This window comes from Penicillium brevicompactum (assembly GCF_028827555.1).
Source record: "Penicillium brevicompactum strain IBT 35665 chromosome Unknown utg000003l_segment0_segment0, whole genome shotgun sequence".
NCBI classification, from domain to species: domain Eukaryota; kingdom Fungi; phylum Ascomycota; class Eurotiomycetes; order Eurotiales; family Aspergillaceae; genus Penicillium; species Penicillium brevicompactum.
The window spans coordinates 2,761,184-2,784,221 of NW_026623206.1; the positions used below are offsets into that span (position 1 = coordinate 2,761,184).

General features: G+C 49.1%; 9 protein-coding genes across 9 annotated transcripts; 5 read left to right on the forward strand and 4 right to left on the reverse strand.

The window, feature by feature from the left end:
- Window positions 1-2,265: 2,265 nt before the first annotated feature.
- On the forward strand, window positions 2,266-3,540 carry N7506_004938 (p53-like transcription factor DNA-binding; the record flags this gene model as incomplete). The annotated part of the gene is made up of 2 exons (XM_056954232.1): window positions 2,266-2,321; window positions 2,397-3,540. The coding sequence occupies 2 exons, from the start codon at window positions 2,266-2,268 to the stop codon at window positions 3,538-3,540; spliced, it is 1,200 nt and encodes a 399-aa protein (XP_056813121.1).
- A 1,298-nt stretch (window positions 3,541-4,838) lies between these two features.
- On the reverse strand, window positions 4,839-6,206 carry N7506_004939 (major facilitator superfamily domain-containing protein; the record flags this gene model as incomplete). The annotated part of the gene is made up of 4 exons (XM_056954233.1): window positions 4,839-5,152; window positions 5,218-5,585; window positions 5,709-6,002; window positions 6,055-6,206. The coding sequence occupies 4 exons, from the start codon at window positions 6,204-6,206 to the stop codon at window positions 4,839-4,841; spliced, it is 1,128 nt and encodes a 375-aa protein (XP_056813122.1).
- Window positions 6,207-8,733: 2,527 nt separating this feature from the next.
- On the forward strand, window positions 8,734-9,426 carry N7506_004940 (uncharacterized protein; the record flags this gene model as incomplete). The annotated part of the gene is made up of 1 exon (XM_056954234.1): window positions 8,734-9,426. One exon carries the CDS (start codon window positions 8,734-8,736, stop codon window positions 9,424-9,426), a length of 693 nt encoding a protein of 230 aa, XP_056813123.1.
- A 284-nt stretch (window positions 9,427-9,710) lies between these two features.
- On the forward strand, window positions 9,711-12,300 carry N7506_004941 (transcription factor domain-containing protein; the record flags this gene model as incomplete). The annotated part of the gene is made up of 6 exons (XM_056954235.1): window positions 9,711-10,060; window positions 10,175-10,276; window positions 10,340-10,657; window positions 10,711-11,148; window positions 11,204-12,033; window positions 12,083-12,300. 6 exons carry the CDS (start codon window positions 9,711-9,713, stop codon window positions 12,298-12,300), a joined length of 2,256 nt encoding a protein of 751 aa, XP_056813124.1.
- Window positions 12,301-12,702: 402 nt separating this feature from the next.
- N7506_004942 (uncharacterized protein) lies at window positions 12,703-13,914 on the reverse strand (the record flags this gene model as incomplete). Its single annotated transcript, XM_056954236.1, has 3 exons — window positions 12,703-13,228; window positions 13,276-13,418; window positions 13,579-13,914. The coding sequence occupies 3 exons, from the start codon at window positions 13,912-13,914 to the stop codon at window positions 12,703-12,705; spliced, it is 1,005 nt and encodes a 334-aa protein (XP_056813125.1).
- A 928-nt stretch (window positions 13,915-14,842) lies between these two features.
- Window positions 14,843-15,973, reverse strand: N7506_004943 (uncharacterized protein; the record flags this gene model as incomplete). Its single annotated transcript, XM_056954237.1, has 1 exon — window positions 14,843-15,973. One exon carries the CDS (start codon window positions 15,971-15,973, stop codon window positions 14,843-14,845), a length of 1,131 nt encoding a protein of 376 aa, XP_056813126.1.
- Window positions 15,974-17,011: 1,038 nt separating this feature from the next.
- rgd1 (putative Rho GTPase activator (Rgd1)) lies at window positions 17,012-19,545 on the forward strand (the record flags this gene model as incomplete). The annotated part of the gene is made up of 9 exons (XM_056954238.1): window positions 17,012-17,281; window positions 17,370-17,423; window positions 17,487-18,093; window positions 18,148-18,350; window positions 18,405-18,912; window positions 18,969-19,112; window positions 19,162-19,256; window positions 19,313-19,383; window positions 19,434-19,545. Coding segments are annotated over 9 exons (2,064 nt in total), but the record flags the coding sequence as incomplete, so codon positions are not given.
- Window positions 19,546-20,214: 669 nt separating this feature from the next.
- On the reverse strand, window positions 20,215-21,250 carry N7506_004945 (uncharacterized protein; the record flags this gene model as incomplete). The annotated part of the gene is made up of 3 exons (XM_056954239.1): window positions 20,215-20,701; window positions 20,765-20,869; window positions 20,919-21,250. The coding sequence occupies 3 exons, from the start codon at window positions 21,248-21,250 to the stop codon at window positions 20,215-20,217; spliced, it is 924 nt and encodes a 307-aa protein (XP_056813128.1).
- Window positions 21,251-21,579: 329 nt separating this feature from the next.
- On the forward strand, window positions 21,580-22,598 carry N7506_004946 (uncharacterized protein; the record flags this gene model as incomplete). Its single annotated transcript, XM_056954240.1, has 4 exons — window positions 21,580-21,978; window positions 22,039-22,094; window positions 22,149-22,296; window positions 22,347-22,598. Coding segments are annotated over 4 exons (855 nt in total), but the record flags the coding sequence as incomplete, so codon positions are not given.
- Between the last annotated feature and the right edge of the window lie 440 nt (window positions 22,599-23,038).

Consider the following 23,038-nt stretch of genomic DNA (forward strand, 5'->3'; position numbering starts at 1 on the left):
AGTTAGGCAGCTGTAGGCTCCAACACTTTAGATCGACCGGCTGTCAAAAGTGGCGTTTAGTTAAGCTCGTCCTCTAGGACCGGTGGGTACTCTTTTGACAGCATGAGATTGAACCATCTCTACAGGGATGTCTGATTACCGGACCGCCTTCCGCCCCAGCCTCATAGCAAGTGTGATGTGAGGGTACCGGCAAGTTGGAAATTTGATCGGCATCCTACGATTTGCGCAACTCGGGATATCCCTTGCATGATTTTCAACCACTGCCGATTCCTCAAGCGACATGGATATCTGCACGAAGTACTCCCTAGTTGTTTGTAAGTCGGATTTTGGAGGTAGTCGGGCTTGCCAAAAAAAATGATTTCACTCCTGCGAGGTCTCACAATTGAGAGAGCCGCCATGCCATGTATTGGAGCATGGAACTATGTGTACGTTCCTTGAGGGTTCTGGAATGGGACTTCGACCGACAGCCATGGGAGTTATTGTATTCAAGTTTAAAATTCTCATTTGAACAAGCATTACTTATTCGATGATGTCTTTAAATCGCGAGTGCCAAAAAATTGCGGCACAGGTTACCCAGGTCGCATCGGGCATAGAAGGTTGCTCAAGTTCTTGTCTCAAGGTGGACTCCACTCATTTTCTAAGTACAACACTGACTCGTGAAGACTAGACCGACAGCATCATTCTAAATCGGGGTTTGCTCCCAAATTCACATACGACACTAGTATCATAATGTGCAGTGGACAAGGTGGTGTGACTGTATTGTTTTACAGAAAAGCGGATGTTGCACGGTCTGATCAGCCTAAAGATCTATACTTAGGGCACCGCGGCTCATTAAGCAGGCTTGGGGGCTTGTATTACTATCATTCGCTCTGTAAAGACAATATCCATTGTTTTCATCAGATCCCGATGGTCTGCAGCAGTATACTTCTTGTAGGCGATAAGGGAAGTATTTCCACCACTCACGATTTGTATTGCTGTATGTGGCGTGCTGATCTCCCCACCGCCAGGCAATGCAAGCTCTGCAGTGAAGGACCAAGGTGTTTACTAATGTCATCTGAGTAACCCTGTGCGTTAGACAGATCGACAAACAGCGCCTCAATATCAATCAGGTCATGTATGTATCCCGAGAAGGGCAGGGCACAGAAGCATTCTCTTTTCCTCTCAAAAATCCTTGATTCTGATTTCTCTATCTACATGACTTGTACAACAGTAAAAGGCTTGCTGTTTTGTCTGATTGGAGGTCCATTCTAGCAATCGGAGAGATCGTGGAAATTGATTGCCTTGTGTAGCAGACCCAAGGGGCCTCATGATGAAATTGTAGTCGATCAACTCCATATCTAGCCTTTGGTACTGCTGTGCAACCCATCTGTATATTGAATTCTACCACAACAAACCTAATCTTCTGTCGTCATTCCGTAGCATGCAGAGCTTTGGGATTTGTATGGCTCAAGCACGACGAATTCCCGGCTCGCTGGAAATTCCAAGGTTGATATTGGGTATTCGCGGTGCGTGAAAGCAAGTCTCAAACCTTTGATTATACCTACCTGCAGAAGTTTTACATTCCAATGACGAAATTCGAGAATCAGACGGTTCTAGTTCCCAGATTGCTTAAGTATATAATCACAGTGAATTGCTAGATTTCAAAGACCCTATTCCCACCGACCTGCATTTGAACGATCAATCCACTTCTAGTGAAGCTCCTTGTTTATATAACAATTTTAAATGAACTGGTTTCATCTGTTCCCTGGCCTTGGTACCTCATCAAGACAATGTCTCTGCTCCCTGATACCTCCACTGGAAATTTCAACATGAGGGAAACGGGGCTGGATTACTTGCATACGACCGGAATTTACAGCGGAGAAGAGAGCGAGAGCCCGTTGGACGATGGGTATGATTTGGTTTCGGCCTCAAATAGCATACCCGAGTATGGATATCTATGTCCAACATTCAGCTCATAGTAAGTTGTTATTTTTACCTAGCACAAGACATCCTGTGTTACTGTCCAAAACTATGATATATGGCTCCTGCCTGTGCCTTGAGTGGAAAGTGGCTTTGAATTCCCCCACACTTTCTCCCCCTGCATTATACTCTTGTCTTCCGCTAAACCGCTTTATCAAATAGTGATGATCAATTGTCTGCGCTGGCCTTGATTGAGTCGGATCGCTGGATTGGTAAATATTCTTCATTTCAGTTCTTCAAGTGCATGATCCAGGAAAGAAAGAGCTGACTGACTGATCAATAGATGCTTCATGGATTGAATCTACTATGGATGATCGCTTCCTATGTCAAGATCCGAACAGCCTTCTACAATACCCATCAATGTAAGAATTCAGTTTTGGGACATCCAAATTTTTCCTTGACTGATGATATGCCTTTGTGCTTTTCGTTGTCTACAGCCAGGGTTTCGATGGGACATCAGGACTGCCGCTAGACTATCCGAGCTCGGTACTCGCGACGCCACTACAAACTGGACCATTCTTGTCCGAGATTTCTCCAAATGAAGGTGACGAACCACCATTTTTGGAAGATCAAATATTCAATGCCGAGCAAATCGTGGACAGCACTAGCTGCCAAACCCCTTTTCCTGGTGACTTGAGCACATGGTCTGATAACAAGCCAAAAGGCGTTTCCAAACAAAAGGATTCATTCTTCAGAGACACGATTCCTTTCGAGTCAATTGTGGCAGACTTCGAAGGAATTGAGATGAAGGTGGATGTAGATATCCAAGCGAACATTGAGCGTGGCTTCCTGGTCAGGGAAGGTCGATGGACATGCTACCGACGGAACTACTTCTCTGTCGCTTGCAGTTTCTCTCTCTGCCCATCGATCTATCGGATTCCTCTCTATATTTGTCGAAACAACTACGACCGTCTCCCAATTCAGGGGTTTGCTTTGGCACTTTCTGCCACAGTGGGCGATGAACCCGATGATTCCCAGTTGCTGTTTCAGTATGACTCCTCAAGGAGCGACAAGTCAAAGAGTAAACCAAATCCAGTTTGTCTTCAGGATATAACTCCCCATATCTTCGAGCGCATTCAATTTGGAAAAGCCACAACCGTGAAAGGGAAGACCCGAAATCACCAGAACGACCATCAGCTGGTGCTAGATCTTTATGCTAAAGCCTTGGACACGACAACACAGCTTCCGTTTTGGCTTTTGATCGCCCGCAGACCTTCGGAGCCCGTCGTCGTCCGCGGCCGCTCACCGAAATATTATGACGATAGCGAGGAGGATGGGAAAAACGGTGGCCGAGAAGGGCGCGGGATAAAGACCAGCAGTGAAGCGACTTATCCGGGCCCAACCGATTTGGGCTCACAGCACTGGGCAACGGCAGCCAATCCCAATGACCCAATAGAAAGAGGGAAATGCAACGAGCAGAAACTAGAGGGCCACACCTTAGCCCCGAATGACGGGCTGCCCGCTCCCGAGTGGCTTTTCCTAGATTCGGGCAATGTCGATCATGACTTCCTCGACGAGTTGGACACATGTTGGATGGAAGCGATGAGCAAGGAATGGTCGGATAATTTACAAGATTTGTGAGGGTTCTTGTTTTAGTTGGCTGTGGACTTGAATGTGATATAGACTTATGCTGTACGTAGAAATAACCCTGGCCATTAGATACACTTTATTTTCCAATTATGCAAAGCCAAGGCCTATGTAGATATCTTGAAGAAGGAACACCTGTGCATAATACCAATCATCAGGTACTGAAAATTCTATACGATTACCTATGTTGGATGAATGCATAATTTGATGACGCAATCAAACAAAGGAGTGCATTTTGCATGTATTGAACACTACATCATTCGCCTCCCAGCTCTGTCTTCCAAACTGGACTTGAATAGAGGAAGTATAATCACCCGATTAAGAATGCACGATTATGTGATGCATGTATTATGGGAGACAAAAGGCGAAGCAAAGAGACAGAGCGAAGCTCCCGATCTACGACGCCGAAAATAAGCCCAACAAGTGCTGCAGGGCTTTCCCGTTGATTTTTTTGGAGCTCATGATTGCCTGGTTTGTCAGGGTTCCGCGGATATATGGCGTGGATCGAGACCTCTCGCTCTCTCGCTCTCGTTCCCTCACCGTCTCACATTACACTGCATATATCTTGGGGGTGTGGGTGTCAGGTGACATGGTTTGGGAGGGCCGATATCGAGCTCGATCTCTCTGATAATAGGCTGATCTACGGAGGAGAAGCACACATAACTTCAAAACCGTAGATTTCCCACTGTCGAAGCAAAAAGACCGACCGAGGAAAAGAAGGAAGAGAGAGAGAGAGAGAGCTATCTAGTCAAGGGGGTTTGACCTTCCCCCGTCATGTCTTCGTTTCCTTTCCTCGTCCACTTTTGCTTTTAGTGGACAGAGAGGACCTATTACTTGATAGCGATCTCTGCTTCTTCTTCGTAGATCAGTCTGTTATCAATACGTCTGCTCTCTATCCTCGACACTTTTCGATGCAGAACCGAGCACGCAAGACCTTAATAGAACAAATAAAGAGCGAAAAAGGTAGTATGAGTAAAGTAAATTGAAATGGTATGTGTCTCAAATCATTTCTACGGAGCAACACTAATTCATGCTTATCGATGTGAACCCTGTTTCCAAGGTGGTCAGTTCATTCTCTTGAAAAAGAAAGAAGCATTCCTCCATACAGTCTTGCAGAATGATTTAGCATATGAACAAGTTATTTCTAACAGTGAAATGGTTCAGTCACTGATATTAAAGGAGCTGCAACCCCCCAAGTTGACCACGAGTAGACAAGCTTCAGCAATTCAAAGCGTTTCACAGAAAGAATTTCTGATGTATTGAAAGCAAGAAATGGAACTGGTCAACTGGAATCAAGTCTCAGATGGCCTGATCTGCGCTCCCCTTCGAATCAGCAAAAACGACACTGCTAACTGGGCCACTGCGAAGCCGATCAATACTTGAAATTGAATTCGATAGCTCTCTGCAAGATTCTCCTGCACACGATGTTGATCTTCCAGTGCAAGTTTGCTGATATATCCGACGTTGTGAGACAGTCTTTCGGAAGCGTCGTTTGAAAGAAAGTTCGATGTAGTTTTCAGCCTCCCATTGAGGATGTTTGATGCAATCGATACACCCACAGAACTTCCCAAGTAGCGCATCTGAACAATAATACCGGAGGCCTCCTCTTCATTATAAGAAAGGTGCAGGTTAGGGACTGCAACTTAAAGCTGATTTTGAAACGGCACTCACGGACGTCTTTGAGGTCTAGCATGTACGGGAGCGCAAACATGGATATTCCATACGCGATTCCCATACCACAACCTGCCATTATCTCATAACCATACCCAGAAGCTGGCCACTCATTTGAAAGAGGCAGGGTTGAGAAAAGTGCAGTTCCAGCAATGCTGATCATGGCGCCAAAAATCAAAATAGGTAAAAATGGTACACGCAATTTTGTGCTGATGATGATGGCAAAGGTCGATGAGAACGCGGTCACTCCAGAGTATCCAAGTAGACGAGCGCCAGCCATCAAAGCGGAGTCACCGAGAAGTACCTGAAAACGTTGAGGTAAGTAAACAATCATGGAGTTGTAAGGAACTCCGACGAGGAAACTTGTTCTAGCAGAGAGTCAGCTATTCCCATCAAGTAAACGCTGATGCTTCTGGAGCACTGACAGAAAGATTCCAAGGAGAGGCCAATTGGAGAAAAAATATCTTGGAAACACCGGCTTTGTCTGGTACTTTTCATTCGAAGCCAGGATTTCCCAGACAATGAACCCGATCCATAAAACTGCGGAAACGATTATCAGAGCAATGGCCTTGGCCGATGACCATGAGAAATGACTGTTGGTCTCATCCAGCACAGTGACAAGCACAAGAGAGCCACCAAGTAGGAGGAAAATGCCCGGGAGGTCGAGGCGCCAAAGAATATACTTCCAAGATTTGGCTGAAAAGATTGGCTCTGAACGTTTTTGTGCAAAGTCAGGCGGCATTGAAACCAGGGCTAGAAGCAGGACGATAGCTCCTGGAGGAAGACTGGACAAGTCGTTAGTAAGATTCGCTCCGTACTCCGGCGCTATTGACACACTTGAGGTAAAAAAGCCATCTCCAAATTTTATCATGACCTAGAGCGCCTCCTATTATAGGTCCAGTAATAGTTGCCAGCGCGATCGTTACCGCGACCAAGCTACTGAATGTTGCAAACCTATCCTTCGGGACAAGTTGGTAGACACATAGCATGACCAATGAATACGTACCGCCACCTCCAAGTCCCTGAAACGCTCGACATATTATCCTAAACTCGGGTCAGAATGTGACTGGAAGGGGACATATGGCGTACGTGCAATTGGACGCCTGTCTTAGAAACTGCACATCCTAGTGAGAACAGGAGAAAGAGGGCCATGGCTGCCAAATATGTATTTCTCCACCCGAAGATATCGCAGGCCCTAGTCCATAGTACAATGAATCCTCCCCCAATTAGCTCAGTCTGCGGGGAATGGCTTTCAGTGCTGCTGACTCACCTGTATAGGTAACCAAATATGCAGTTACAATCCAGCTGGTTAGATCAAAGCTTTGTAGATCGCTTGTGATAGTAAACAACGACGTAGTGATGACTGTGCTTTCTAGATTGACAAGATATAGGCTAACAAATAGGCTGGTATACCGAGTCAGCATAACTTGACCAAAGCAAGCAAGAAATAGTATCTTTCTTACCAAACGGCCATGGAATACAACCTCCATCCTCGTAAGCGTTGAGCATCCAGATCGGATGCAAGATCTGGGTCATCGATACTTTGGTTTCCCATTCTCAAATACAAACAAAGAAGGGCTCAGTTATACGTATCGTAGGACCAGACAGCAAGTCAGAATATACATGTAGGATATCCATGGATATCATCGAAAATTCGCTCCTGTTGAGTCTTAAGTACACGTGGATAGAGAAATCTCAATGTCCTTAATGGTCTATGCACAGGTGGAAAATCTGTAAACAGACTTTCAGAGGTATGAGGCATTCATTCCACGCGCTGAGAAGTGTGGTTACACATGACTCGTACATATAGGCATATAACTTAACCATTCAAGCAAGGGCTTCTAACCAAATCCCGATGTCTATGAGCTCGAAGGGCAGCATATGTAGCTCGTCACACAATTCAATGACATGTTACACAAATGGAATGTTTGGATAGTAGATCAATAAATCTACAATAATGATATGAGAGATGGATCATTCGTTCTGGTTTTGAAATATTCTTTACTTAACAAGGAGCTGTTCCACGATCGAATTCTCCAGATCATCGGAGCTACGGAATACCATGGATGACTCTTATGATGATTCTTTTATGTATCTCAATACCACATCATTGATAATTCTTCTTTTGCTCTGTAATAGAGAGTAACCGATATAACTTCAACCCCTGATCAGCAAGTCCTGGGCGTGTAAAAAAAATGAGTCAGCTTCTTAAAAACAACCGCATTCCAATTAATTGCACACCATACATAAAATTAGCGTTGACCTGGAGGACTTTGATAGTAGATATCTCTTGTGTCTAGCTTCAAGGTGTCTTGCCTGTCCCGCTTCTCTGATAGTATCTAGATTGTAGATCAACCAGGAGCAACCGCCAACATACACCTCCCAATTTCTATCATAGGAAAGAGAGTGTAGGCTTTTATCAGACGCGTAGGTGATGGTCTCTACTGTGCCCGGTAGAATCGAAAATTTGGATTAGGAAAAACAATTATAAGTGGTGATCTAAAGAGCCAGGTGGGTTCCAAGATTAAAGCTACGAAGTAAGTGACCTAGACACACTGAGAAAGTGGCTTGTCATTAAGCACCTGCACAGGTACTAGGCAAGTGCAAGTCTGTTGATCTTTTCCCTCCACGGGCTGTGTGGATATATACTTGCTTGTGTGACATTCTGAGGCGATCATTTCGACCAGATCATTATTGTGCTTTAAAGATTTACAATTTACAAGATCTATGCAATTGTGTGACACCAGAAGCTCCTTGCTGATTTGCTTGTAAGGTTGCGGGCCTCCCGAGGTCCCCGTGAGAATGATGACTGGCCAAATAAGGGAATGCCAGTGAGATCATAAGTACTGGATACAACTGTTCGATAATGTTGTTGTACAAAATAGAAAAGCAAGTGAAGATCTGGTGACGTCAATTCCACTATACCTACAGCCTAGTTAGGAGGCGGGCATGCTAGGGATGTATTGTTGAGAAATTCAAGATGACTTGATACACACGAGTACTATTTGTACAAAGTTCAAGCAGGCAGATGATAGGTAGTCATTGTCCTATTTGTTCTTCTTCCAAAACATATAAACAAGTTAGTTTTTCCCGGCCACTCAAGTCAATTAGCTGTCCATCGCTGCGAGCTCCGTCAACTTAAGAGAGCGAAAATTGTCATTGCTCGCTGAACTATCTATCATCCCCATGAATCCCGAAACACCATTCAATTGGATCAAGAGGCTTGTTGGTACTCTCTTGGATCTCATATTGTCTTTGTTTCGTATAGTTCTCTGCGTGCTTAGCTTAAAAGTATTCCCATTCTCATGGCATGTATGTTCAAGGTTTCTGCTGCAATCTTCATCATCGTGCGCCCTTGGAAATATTTTGACCACAATTTGCCCAGCATAGATCCGAGTCTTTTGCACTTATTTCCTCCGATATAAGCTCGTCCAACGCCCCGGTTTGCCTACTACATGTGAAAACCTTGCCATTTTCCAGCCCACTGTGTTCGTATCCCAAGTCACCCTTGGCGAGATGGACTACTTTGGCCACAAGTCAAACAGCACATACCCTCTTGATATCGACTTTGCGCGGAGTCACCATATTTATAGTCTTTTTCGCCAATGCGCTCGTCACTATGAATCTCGCTTCAATGCGCCCGACACCGTTTCGGCAGGGAGGTTCAACTTCGCCCTTGGAGGCATCACTTCTGTGTTTAAAAAGTCACTTACGCTATTCCAACGCTATGAGATATGGACCCGGGTGTGCTATTGGGATGACAAGTGGGTGTACTTGATATCCCATTTTGTCAAAGAAGGCTGCGTGAAGCCGGGATCTTACAGTGATTCGACAACGACACAAACAGCAAAGAATGACCTCCACCGGTCAAGTGACGAAGATACGAAAGACTGTGATGAGGCTGTTCTATACGCTGTCGTGGTATCCAAGGTGGTATTTAAGGAAGGACGGAAGACAATTCCTCCCGCCCTGTTTTTCGAGTCTGGTGATCTATTGCCAGAACGCGAGGACGAGGTTGCCAGTGGGGGCGAGCACAACCGACTGGATGCTGTTGACAAGGAAATGGGAGGAAATAACAACTCACGTTTGTGGGAAGCAATCAACCGGGAGAAGTCTAGAGGCCGGACTACAATGGAGTCAATACAAGGTTTAGAGGATGGAGTTGGGCTGTTTGACAAGGATGTCCAATTTGCATTTCGCAGGTACTAGTTAGCAGCCATGAATGTCATAGGGCAGTTATACACGCACTTTGCCTTATTGAACACGCACCTTTGCACGTGACCATCCTTAGTACTCTTATCTGTTATCAACAAATGCCGGTGAACTTCTGAAAAGGGTCACGTGGCTATCACGTTTGAAGTGCGCCTACTCCGTACAACTGCCAATGGCCAGAGCGCCGATGACATAAGTGCCAAGACGGACCAGTTTCACCCTGAATCCTCAGGCGCCTAACGCTAAATTGTTTTCTGCCTAGTGTGGACTAAACAGACTCGATGCCTCAGGCCAACTGCCGAGACTCGGCGCGCAGCGGCAAGTCAGCGGCGCTCAAAGCCTCGCACCTCCCCCACCTCTCCCCTTCCGCCGATTTCTCCGATTTACGGCAGACTCTCCGCGCATTCGTTCACGTTTCATGGGGTTTTATACCGGCTGGACGCAGGCTGAGCTTGATGGATTTGGGGTACCGGAACATTCTGGCACCCGATGGGCCACATTATTCACTCCCGACTACCGACTTTCGGTCCCCCACACTACCCCGGCCACCGGCTGTTGATTTCATGCAGAGAAGCTCGGAATCTTGCGAAATGGAGAACACCCCGCCTGTCACGGGCAAGCGCCGAGGTGGGTGCCGAAAAGCTTGCAATGAATGTAAGCAGCAAAAGGTGAGCCACATGAGATTCCCATCATTATTCTTCCCGAGTTCCCACCCGTGCTGACTTCGCAATCCTGTATAGCTGAGATGTGACATTGTACAAACCCCGGCGGCGGCTTGCTCGCGCTGTCGCCGGCTTGGTATCGATTGTAAAGTTGAACAGTCTTTCAAGCGCATCTCTAAGAGAAGGTAGATCCCCACATTGTTCTGCCGATCGGTGTTGTGTTCCACGTGTATTGACTCTTTTCACAGGCGCAATGCAGAAATGGAAAAGGAGATCGCGGACCTCCGCCGCCGTTTAGGCCCTAATTCTGACCATGAGCAGACTGGTGAGCTGCGTGAGTCCCAAGCGGGTGATGCGATGTCACATTGCTCTGAGGATGTGTTCTCACGCCGCGAGTCCGCGGTTGATCAGTCGCGGCATGTCTCGGTGCCTGTGGAGACACATCCATCGATAACCACACCCTTAACCATGAAAAGAGATGGTTCTATCATCTCACAAGACGAGGGTTCCTGGAGACTAGAGGACATATCTCTTTCTAGAAGCCGAGTCATCCGACTATATGAACTGTATGGCTCGTTTTCCATGTTGTCCACTCTTTACTAACCAAGATTCAATTCAGATATTTCACCAACTATCATCCATTTCTTCCTCTGTTGAACCCTCCTAAGCCCCCGGAGGTGTATCTCAATCGTTGTCCCCTCTTGGCGTGGACCATCATCTGTGTTGCGAGCCGACGTTCTCAGCATGAGCCTGGTCTCCTAAGTGCCCTATCTGGGCCATTCAGTCGCCTACTGTGGTCTACTATTACTAGTGTTCCACAAGATTATCGGGTGGTCAAGGCTCTTTGCGTTCTATGCACTTGGCCTCTGCCCACAACAAGTCAACGCACCGATGCAACATTTATGCTCAGTGGTTTGATGATGCAGATTGCCATGCAACTTGGTTTGCACCGCCCGGTCCAAGCAGAAGAATTCACTACTTTCCGCATGGAAGTGCAAGGCGAAGCTCTCAAGGATCGATTACACACGTGGGTCATTTGCAACGTTGTGGCTCAAAAGTGAGTGGTTACTTTCCGAACTTACCCAACAGAAACTGACTGGTATGGTTGATAGTGTTGCGACTGGCTACGGGCAACCACCGAGCACAATATACGATTGGGCTCTTGAGCCCGCTTCACTGCGAGATGCTGATTACCGACTCCCCGATGAGTTGGCCATGCGCTTGCGAATTGAAAAATTCTGCGACAGAGTAACCAAGGCCTTGTACAGTAGTAAACCAGAGCCCGCGGAGATTATCAACGCCGACAAACTCGTGATTGTGCAGATCTTGGAGAGTGAACTACAAGACATGGAGGCCGACTTTGGCAGCGGAATTTCTGGTAAGCTAGGAGTTCATCATGGTGGATTTGAGCCGACTAACACGCCGCCCGCTCCAGCAATCAACCTGATTCATCTTCGTGCCGCAGAATTGCACTTCCGATACTTCATGTTTTTGAGCTCCAATGCGCGAACTGACGACCTCATGAAACTCTACACTGCAACCACATCTTTCCTTGGCCGAGTGCTGGACCTCGAAACATCTCCGGGTGAATTAATCGGCCATTCCACCAACTACATTCTCCAGATGATAGTCTCGGCCGCTTTCGCTCTCATGAAAATGTTGAGGAGTAGCTTTAGTCGATTCATCAATTTCGTTCATGGCAAGTTACTGTTCAACGGAGCAATCTCAGCTATCCGTCGAATCAGTGTCATGGACCATGACCGCCCCATCCGACTTGCAGACATTCTAGCTCAGATGTGGAATGCCACCAATACAGAGACAGCGGAAGAAGATGCTCTCCAGCTCAAGGTCCGCTGCCGAATGAGTATGAGCCATGTCTACGACACTGTGTGGCGTTGGCGACAACGATTCCGACCCGTGAAAAGTTTTGAGGAAATGCAAGGTAAGTGCTTCATGGCCTAGTTTCGGTTCGACATTCCTAACTGTCTTAGCTGCCGCGATTGCCGCCAACCAAGACATACTTGGGCCGTCAGGACACATGACCCGGCCACAAGATAGTTCCTTGGAGGATACCTCCGTGATGATACCTGCGCAGTTTGACGAAGGCGGTGCTTTCTTCAGTGAAGCTGGGTTTTCCGAAGTCTTTGACTCCCTGAATTGGGTTTTCGATGGCATTCCCGACTCTTTCGTTGCGCCGCCCATTTTATAGCTTGAGTACAACACTTTATTGGGCTTTGTACAAATTAGTTTGATTTCCAGCGATGATACCATGCGAATAAAAGTGCCAAGGCGGATTTTGTATGTTCAAGTTTATTCAGAAGAAACACAGATCTCACTATACATGTTGACTGACGATTTTGCTTATAGACCGCAGTGATTGAATCGGCTAACACTAGCGCCGATGAAACAAATGAGGTTTCTTTGCTTTTTTTTCAGCAGACCCCACAGTTTAATCTCTTTTAATCTCCCCGAAAGCAAACCGTGGACCACTTCCCCGTTCCAAGATTCGGTTAGCCAATGATATGCTGATCTCTTGACTGTGAGATCCACCTGCTGCCTCATTGAGTAAGAATGAAATTCTGGTTGTGACGGAGATGCCCCTGAGTAGCTTTTATCTCGTCACAGCTTCTCTCTCCTGCTGTTCACAATGACTCTTGTTGCTGAAGCTGTGCGCTCTGAGCCGATTGCATCCAGCACCGGATCCAGTATGACTGAGCTGCAGGTCGACACCGTGCCCATTGTGGAGGAGAAGCCGCTGAAAGGTCCTAAGAATGTCAACATGAAGCCCATTCCGAAGCCACAGCCGCTGGTAGCCGAGCATGTCGACATCGTGTCTATCGCAGAGACAAAGCCCTTGATACCTCTGGATCACCACACCAAGGTGACCCAGGACCGCGGTCTTGTTGACTATACTGAGCGTGACGTTGCCAACTCGACGAACAGAGCCAATCAGGAAGCAAGACGCGAAGGTTCTTTCGCGTCCAGCATCTTGCACGTCGTCGGCATCGATGAGATCTCCGCCCCGCGCGCCCCTCTCATGGGTCTCGCTACTCGCATCGTGCAGGCATTGTTCAGCGTGAGAGCTGGTGCCACCGCTTCTGCCGCCCCCGAAGCCCCGGACTGGGATATCCAGTACACTGGGTTGGAGAACACAGCCGGCGCCATCAAGCAGTACCCGTCACACCTCCCCGTGTACATCCCGAATGATATGCCATTGGAGCCTGCGCTCGCGCTAGCCTCGCTGTTCGTGTCTGGTGGCGCAGGCGCATATGACTGGCGCTTCGGAGCGGACGACCCACGCGTCGCATGCATGCCAGCCTGCACGCGCTACAGACATCCCGGTGGAAGCAATCGCGTCTTGCTGATCTTCGAGCGCCCATTACACGGAGTTGTATTTGGAGGCGCCGCCCTCACCGAGCCAGCATTGACGGCCCTGGAGGATTATTATCGCCAGAAGTGGGCCGGCTGGTACTGGACGCAAGCCTACAAGACCGTGGCGGCGATCGCCTTGGTTGTTGCTGCGCCAAGACCCGTGGATCCTGAATCGGTCCCTGACCTCCCTGGTCAGCCACAGACCTCCAGCACCGGTGAAAACACCCCAACCTCCGGTACGGAGGTCGCTGACCCGCCCGCGGACAACGGCCCATATGTCAGTGCACCTTATATCGACCCGGAAGTTGCTCTGCGGTGGCTGAGTCCCTTTGCACCCGATGCGCTGGTCCAGATCGGCGGTGCGTCTGCAGTGCCCCCGGGCGTTCGTGTTGAGTGGGATTGCAACGCCAAGATCGCTCGGTACAGCTGGATTCATGAGGAGAAGCCCCATGTCTTTGATATAGATATTGACAGGGTAGTGGATGCCATCGCTGAGCAAGAAGGACTGCCGCCGCGTATCGTGTTGACAGTCAACGGCATTCGTCAGCAGTTCGCCGGCTTCGTGCTACGCGATGAGTTCCCTGCCCGTGCTACAGAACTTCCTGCGCCCAGAAACGAGCTTCTTATCATCAATTCGCCCCGCGACAGTCGTACGGTGTTCTCTATGCCTTGCTTCGATCTTCGCAAGTCGGTTTGTCTGATTGCCAATGTGCACCTTCCCGCAGCAGACGATCATCGACAGTCTGTCATTCCCCAGAAACCAGTCGTTTGATGGTTGAGACACCCTCAGATAGGTTTTACCGGGGTCCGTTCACAGCCTCCCTCCGCGCCACGGTGCCAACTGGCCTGGCCTGGCTACAAGGTCCTGGGTAAGTGGAACAGGCTATCCAGCCACGCATTAAGACTCCCACAGCCGAGACCAATGACTGCCCTGGGTGTGTGTGGCAGGCGTACGTGGGTATATCGCGATGCCTTTGTTGTCCGGGTGTGTTTCGACCGCCTTTACTACGGCATTTCTGGTCACCAGGAACTGCTCCCGCTGTCGCATTTCCCTGTCTTGTCTACCCCAGAGCAAGCAGATCAGCGAAACTCGTCTGCTACATCAGCCCCGAGTCATTTCTATCCCAACTATCATCACCCAGTGGACCCGGCTCGGCTGGGCTTCTATGACTCCAGTGCTCGGACGGAGAGCGCCATGATCTACACAACACGTTCTTGTCACTATATTTTTTGTACTTTAAGATTTACACCTACATCAGCGCCAGTTGGAGATGCTGCTTTTATAATACTTAATCATTCTTGTTACTCAAAAGAAGGTCCTCAATACTCCACCGTGTAGTATTTGACTCAATCAGGACCCAGCCTCAGATCTTCAGCCCTCAACGATTACGAGGCTGCTCTGTCTTTTCCCTTGCTATCTGGAGAATGGCATTGCTAATCGTCAAGTCTGTGAGACTCACGCCCACACTTTTATAAATAACAAACCCTTCTGATATGAACTCCTTGGTCTTTGCAATCCGCGCACTCGCGAAGTCGGCTTTTTCCTTCCCCATTATGGAGATTACCTCGCCAAGCTCAACAACATTTCTCGCCGCTATTTCTGCCTGGACTAGCTCTCCAGAATTTGTTAGGCCGAACTCGCGATCGTCAACGAGGATCACCCCATCGTCTTTCTGAGTGATCGGGTTATATCCAGAATTCGGAGCGACAGCAAGATGCAAAAGCGCAGGGTCCAATTCGATCATATCCGACTGCCAGGAGCCAACAGCAGAGATAAAGGGGCGTCGGCCATCACGTTCCCCAAGATAGCCCATCGGGAAAAGAGGCTTCTTGGACGGCGTCGTGCAAAATATACAATCAGCGCCTCGCAGGCGCGCTTCCAGCCTCTGTTGGAAGTCGGACGTGGTATTGCCGATAAAATCAAAGACACACTCTGAATTCCAGCGCGTCCCATTCTCCCTCGAAACTTTGAGAATCAACTCATCAATTCGGTGTTTTCCAGAGCTGACATATGTGATCCTCTTCACTTCGGATCCTCGGAGTGTGAGTATGAGTCGAGTATGCCATAACGCCTGCATCCCACTCCCGAAGATGACAATGTCGTCAACATGCTTTCTCCAAGAAAAGGGGACCATTGCGTTCATCGAGGTACGATACCCGGTGACTTCCTCGGAGCTGAGCAGACCCGTCGGAATACCGTTACCGTCGCAGAGAACTATGACGCCGTGGAGGGCACCCTTTTTGCCATCAGGATCAGGCGTTGGCTCGACGCTGATCTTAGTTCCCACGCTGTCATTCGATGTGAAAGGTCTGAATAGAGTACTTTGACCATTTGGACGGTTGGTGAAGCTTGGCTGTGATTGATATTGACGTTCACCTCCGACGGAGAAATCTTCAAATGTTCGCTCCATGACATTTCGAAGGTTGATTGCCTCATCCCGGGATAGATTGATCAATAGATCGTGGATGGTTGTGTTGTCCAGGAATTGGACGCCTGTGGACCCAGTCATATTGTCACGGTCCAAAATGTAGAAATAGTTCAATCGTTGGGTGTACCGCTCAAGGTAGGGCTTTTCTTGATCGCAGACAGTAGTTGAAGAGAGGACGGTTGACAACAGAGCAACCTTTGATCCTTAGCTGTTGCATCGGCAAGGCCTCCCGAGACTCTCTCGGGGCCATTGACGTGGCAATCGGGTATCCCGCCGGAAGGCGCCGAGACCTTGAGTGCCTTTCTGTCGGCGCCGGTGGGTGCCAGGTTTGCCAGGCTCCCAGCAGGTTGGGAAGCGTAGATCTAGAGAACTTCTCTCTCTCTCCCTCTCTCTCTCTCTCTCCTGCTTCTCTCCTCGGCTCCACAATACATACATTATCGTACATGTCTGCTCTCTCTCTCTCTCTCTCTCTCTCTCCCCATCGATGTTCATGCACCGTGGAGGGATCCAAATGCACTTGAGAAGCAGGTCAACGTTTACCACAACGGAAGTAACATCACTCTCTTCAAGGGTTGGGATGTACATCGCTCTCTTTGGTTTGCTGATGTCCCAGGGTGGCCGAAGTCAGGCCTTTGAACATCAGCCCTTTCTACAAGGGGGAAGTAACTGTATCGGTAAAGCTCATCCATAGATATCACAGGGTACTTTCCATCCTATCTTGTGGATAGTTGAGTCCATCAGTCAGGAATCAAATGTGGATGTGATAGGCTGCCCAGTATTCAACTTGGAAAGGCGTCAGTGCTATGTCTTGTGTATATCCCTTGTCCACCCTAGAACAGCTAGCAACCTTGACATCTGAAGTGTAGAACACACTGTATACTCCGTGCCCACAGTGTAGTTGTCAAGTTGGCTTAGGTGGACGAGCCGAGCGGTGTATTGTGAACTCAGTGAGCACCGCAGAGAATTCTGTAACCTAACGTTCAAAGTCTCACAGGTCTCAATAGAAATGTTCTGAAAGTGTACCTGAATTGATCGTACCCAAAGAGTCCCTGAAGACCTAATCGCCTTACGCGACCCACTGTGGCTGAGGTGGGCAATTACGTCGTTGGAACTCGCAGCACACAGGCTGCAACGTTCGGATCCGCCCCTAACCTCCGACAACAACCCCCACCGGATATTAATAGAGGTGGACCTTGCTCCCTCTTTATCCCCTCTTGTCTCCCAACTTTTCCGACACTTCCTGAGACCACAATGTCGGACACTTTAGACCCCGCGCACGATGCGCCTCCAAGCGCCGGTCGCGCATCCCCCGGGGGTGAGCGGACTCAGGCCCCCGAACCCATCTCAGACGAGCTGCAGGCTCGCCTTGACAAGGTCATCTATTCTGATGTCAGTATGCACCGTCAATGGGATTGAACAGAGTCAACACCGGCCGAAAAACGAGAGCACATGGAACTAATGACTGTGTCGCATACAGATCGGTATCACCACTCTCTTGACCCGACTCAAGCAAAGCGTGGCCTCCGCCAGGGTACGTAATCGCGAATTCGACGCGACACTGCTCAGGAACGCTGACGGGAGTTGATTGTACTAGGATTTCTCGACATTTTTGAAAAAGCGAGGATCTCTCGAGGAAGAACATGCTCAGGGGCTACGAAAGCTGTCTCGGGTGATCAGCGATGCATCGCAACGGACCGAGAACCGACAAGGGACATACAGCTCCAGCTATAAGGATATCCACCGCATCCAGGAACGCATGGTCGACCATGGCCTCCAATTCGCCGTATCTCTCCAACAGATGGCCGACGACCTGCACGAGCTAGCCGGCAATATCGAGCGCGGCCGCAAACAATGGAAGCAGACCGGCCTCGCCGCGGAGAAGAAAGCGGTCGATGCCGAATCCTCGGCGGAGAAGGCGAAGGCAAAATACGAGTCGCTGGCTGAGCAGTATGACCGTGTTCGCACAGGTGACAAGCAGGGTGGAAAGTTCGGCCTCAAGGGCCACAAGTCTGCTGCACAGCACGAGGAGGAGCTGTTGCGCAAGGTGCAAAATGCTGACGGGGACTATTCGTCGAAGGTGCAGGCTGCTCAGGCCGCGCGCCAGGAGCTGATCTCAACCAACAGGCCCCAGGCCGTGCTGAACCTTCAGCAACTGATCTCCGAGTGCGACTCGGGATTGACTCTTCAGCAGCAGAAGTTCGGTATGACTTGAGCTTATCGAATTCCTGTGACGTGCACTGACTTTGTTTTGACAGCTACTTTCAGCGAGAAGCTTCTTTTGGGCCAAGGTCTCTGCGTCACCCCCATGAAGACGGAGGACGGCTCGTTTGGACCCAAGAGCCTAGCCCAGGTCGTACGACAAGTCGATAACCAAAAGGATCTTCACGAGTTCATTCTCAGCCACGAAGGAAACCCCGGAGCCGTGGCTTCAGAACAGATCCAATACACACGCCACCCGGTATGTCGTCGCATCCTCAACCCGCTCAGATCCCTTTACTTACACGTTGATCAGACCCTTGGAGGCACTGGACCTGCCGCACCGGCTGCAGCGACCCCCGCGCAGCCGGCTTCCCAGAACAAGCGTAATTCCATATTACCCCAGGCTTTCTCGTCGCAGCATAATCTCGCTTCACCCGCGCCCCAACAACCCCAGCCTGCAGATCGCTTGCCACAATCACCCTACCCAGTTGAGAAGGCTTCTTTCACTCCTCCTCCTGCAGGCACAACCCCACCCTATCCAGTCTCAAACCCACCTGCCCCCGAAGCCCCACCAAAGATCCAGGTACCAATGGCTGGGCCCAATGCAAGTGACAGGAATTTCCAGGCCAACCTACCTCCTCTGAAGCCTGTATTTGGTGTCTCGCTGAATGACTTATACGCCCGGGATGGTACAGCCGTTCCGTTCATCGTGTATCAATGCTTCCAGGCTGTTGAGCTGTTCGGTCTGAACATGGAGGGTATCTACAGACTGTCAGGCAGTGCTACTCATATTAGCCACATGAAGGCCGTGTTCGACAATGGTTAGTGCGAGAGACCAGAACGTTGAATATAATCGCTGACCTCAGTTTTCCACCAGACTCATCTCAGGTCGATTTCACCAACCCAGAGAACTTCTACCACGACGTGAACAGTGTTGCGGGGCTCGCAAAGCAATTCTTCCGCGATCTACCTGACCCCCTGTTCACTTCCCAGTTCTATCACCAGTTCATCGATGCTGCTCGTGAGTTTATCGAACAATTTTGGACATCTTGATATTGACGATCATGCAGGATTCGATGATGATATCCAGCGCCGAGACTCGCTGCACGCTCTCATCAACAGTTTGCCTGATGCGCACTATGCCACTCTCCGTGCCATTATCTTGGTATGATCCAGCATCCCTTCCTCTATAAATAACAAACACTCACTAATGGTTTGTAGCACTTGAACAAGATCCAAGAACATTACACCGAGAACCGCATGAACGCGGGTAATCTGGCAATCTGCTTCGGGTAAGCTGATCCCCAGACCACGAGCAGAATATCCCGCTAACACTTTCTAGACCAACCCTCATGGGCGCTAATTCAGGTGGCAACATCGCCGACGCCGGGTGGCAGGTCCGGGTCATCGAGACGATCTTGAATAACACATTCCAGATCTTCGATGATGATTAGATCAATCGTCCCCTGTCCTGCTGCGGTGCTCCCAGTGTATCTCCTTCTGGTTTGGGTTAGGGGCGTCGGTCCACGGCGCATACTGGCCTCTTGCATCGGGTTTCTGATATCCATTCTTCTTCAGCGTGTCTTTCTCCGGCATCCATATGTACCTCTCATTCCTGTGCTCAGTGTTTTGATGATACCTATATGACACACCGATAATGTGCCAATGTGCCTTTTCTTTCTTGTACATACAACTCTTGATATTTGTTTTTGGCTTTATGAAACAAACGTACCTTTATGTGGAATGTGTGTCTACCTAGCATGTAGTTGTTGTAGGCTTTCATGATCTTGAGGATATCCAGTTTCATTTATACAACTGATGGCTGAAGAGAAAGGTGACATTTGGTCAAAACAATTGGCTATGATACATGGAGATGTGAATGATTCAACACAGAGATTCCTGCCAAAAAAAGGAATTGAACAGAGGTTTGAGCATCAAAGTGCATGGCTTGGTGGTAAATATAGAGAATACAGGCGGATATAGCAGACTGTTGTGCCGCAACCACGAAGGAGGGTATTTGGTGTCACAGAAGCAAGGCATCGAGGCAAGTCCCACGATGCCAAGCGTGTAGAAGGGCGGAGTAGGTGAAAACCCCAGAAGATAAATCACAAGAGGCGAGATCTCTATTTCTTGTTCAACGAATCCTTGATCATCTCCATACGCTCCATAGCCGACAGGCCAGGCATGAAATAGGGATCTGTCTGAGTGGCGTGCAAGGTGGTTGGGTTGGTGGTACCCCAAACCCTCCAGCCATGGTCCTTGCCGTTCCAGCGCAGGTTCTGAATGACAATGTATTCGGTAATGTCCTGTTGCTTGGAGGAGATAGGGACAACCTCAGTAGACGAACTGGTCGGTTTCTGGGTGGTGGAGGTGGCCTGACGACTTGTGACGCGAACGACCATTTGGCGGATACCAGATTTTGGGATCTCGGGGATGGAGGTTGCGCGATCCGAGACGACGCGGAGGCCTAGGAAATTGGTGCTTGGCTTCCGGAGGTATTTCACGAGCTTCCAGCTCACTTGTTCATTTCTAGGGCGGCCTTCGATCTGTCGGATGAGTTTGCGGCCGAGGTTGTCGCAGGTGATGCGCTTGATTTCGGGAATGTTGCCTCTGTTGGGGGTTCATTGGTTAGCGCGACGTAGAGAAGATCGAGGTATATCGGCAAAAGCTTACTCGGCGAAGGCTGTGTACATGATTTCCTGCAGTCTGCCAGCGTAGTTTCGGCGCTGCTTGAGGAGTAGTGGGAGGTCGTTTTCGCGCTTGCAGTATTGGAGGAGACTGTTCATTGATTAACACACGTTCTTGTTTTGTACACGAAATAACTGACCTGGTGTAGTTGCTGAAGACCGACTTCATCCATGTCCATTCCATGTGCAGCCTCTCGCGCGGTTGCTGGAAGATGGAGGGCATGTCCCTCCACAAAGGACGGACAAAGGTACCTGGCAGCAATCCGATATCATTTGGCAGATCCGAAGGCTTCATATCCTTCGTTCTAGTCTTAAACGAGGGTTGCGCGACACTCGGAGGGCGGAAGTTGACAGCTCTGCCACCGGCCCATTGCTGAGAACTCTGGGAGAAGGACCGGGACTGAACGGAACCCAGAGTCGATTGAGAGATATTGCGTGGCACAGCCATCGGCAATCGTAGGTTAGACGCCATGGCGAAAAGCGTGGGATGGTGAGAGAGTAAACCAAGTTGGCCAACGAAATCCGCGGAACCCATCGAAAAAACGGACACCGCCCACAGCCAGCCCGATATCTGCCAATTAGGAGACCCAGAAACAGCTTGACAACACCCTCGATTTCCAGGGTAGTCTCGACCTTTTTTTTCCAATACCATTCTTCTCTTCCTTGCGCGGCGGCCGCATATGCCGCGATTTGAATTAAAGGCTGGCTCCTCCTCGACGTAATGCCTCTCCTCCGCCATACACTCCCCGCCATCAACACCACTCAGACGTGAACATCACGCGACCTGCTGGATCTCTAGGCTATCCCAATCCAGCTATTGTTCCTGCCTCTACAGAGGCTAAAGAGGTGGCTTCTCCATCTCCTTTGGACGCTGTCCCGTCCCCGACTCCCACGCCCCGTGCCCCACCCAGCAGCGATGCAGGCCACACTGCTACATCAGCCCTGCACCCGCGGGTTGCTGTGATCTTAGGGGTGGACCGGAAGTGGTATATCCCCTTACTCGTATGTCGGGCTCTGAGCACCCTGCCCTCTGCGTGGTGGGGGTTGCGATGCGCATTCACCTTCTTGGCTGAGCTGCTGCATATTCGACCGGGGATGGGACGGGAAGGGTGGGCAGCAGCGATTATCGGTAGCGTGGGACAGGAATGGGATGTCGAGAGGAGGTTCCGCGTCACGGAGGTGGCATTGGCGATTATGTGGGTATGTTGAGTGTCCGATCTGTCTTGCTAAGCCCTATACATGATACTGACTGGTTTGCAGTGCTGTGCATCCGCATATCTTTCTTATTTCTTTGCTGATTGCTTGATGTCTCGATGGTTTGTTCAATTCTCACTCGAATACTTGTTATCTGCCATACTAAATATGCCCAGGCTTCTAAATTACACACCACCAGCCGTTGTGATCCGACTACTAACAACGAACGGCCTGATTGCTTATAGCACATCTTGGGTGCTCTACTTATCCGGTGCCTCTGTTGATCCTCGACACCTCCTCCCGGCCTGGATTTCAATAACGACTGTATGTTGATCCGATCATTGCTCAAACTGCTTGTCGCTAACATCCGCTAGTTGTTAACATTTGTTTACTACGCGACTCAAAACCATGCCAAAATCAAGCGTGAAACAGCTGCCTCTCTACTAGTCGTACTGATTGCAAGTTTCCTCACCATGTCTTTGCTATTACTGCAGCTACACTTGACCAGAGAGAATGAATCAGAGGTACCTGTTTTTGTCTTCTCTCGGAAATTGTGGGACTGGGCCACGGCTATTTTCCTTCGCATGCGAATTGCTGATGAGCGTGCTGGGCTTGGAGAGCTATAGCTCGACTGGCGAGGTGGCTGTTGTCTTTTGAACTTTTGCTTTTGATTCTTCTTCTTTCGGGATGTCTTGGAAATATCGTTTCATGTCATGGTTTGGGCAAGTTGGGCGAGCGTTCTTGATCCATCGTCATTGTGCATTTCGTATTTGATTTGGGAAGGTTCTTCACTTGGCTCAAGCACTTATACCCCTGGTCTAGGGAAGTTTTTTTCTTTCTTTCCTTGTTGTTCCTGCAGAGCGATCTTGAATAGATCTTATCTTTATGTTGTTCCTTGACTTGTGTACAAGTGCTCTTTTGTAGAAATTTAAGACTACGACTCATAGCTAAGCCTTAGGACTGTACCAATAAATCTGGATAAGACGAGTTCAATTCTTGTTTCCAAGGAAAAGACAAAGCCAAGGTAAGCAAGTGAATAAGGCAGCACAGGGAAAAATGCAAGACG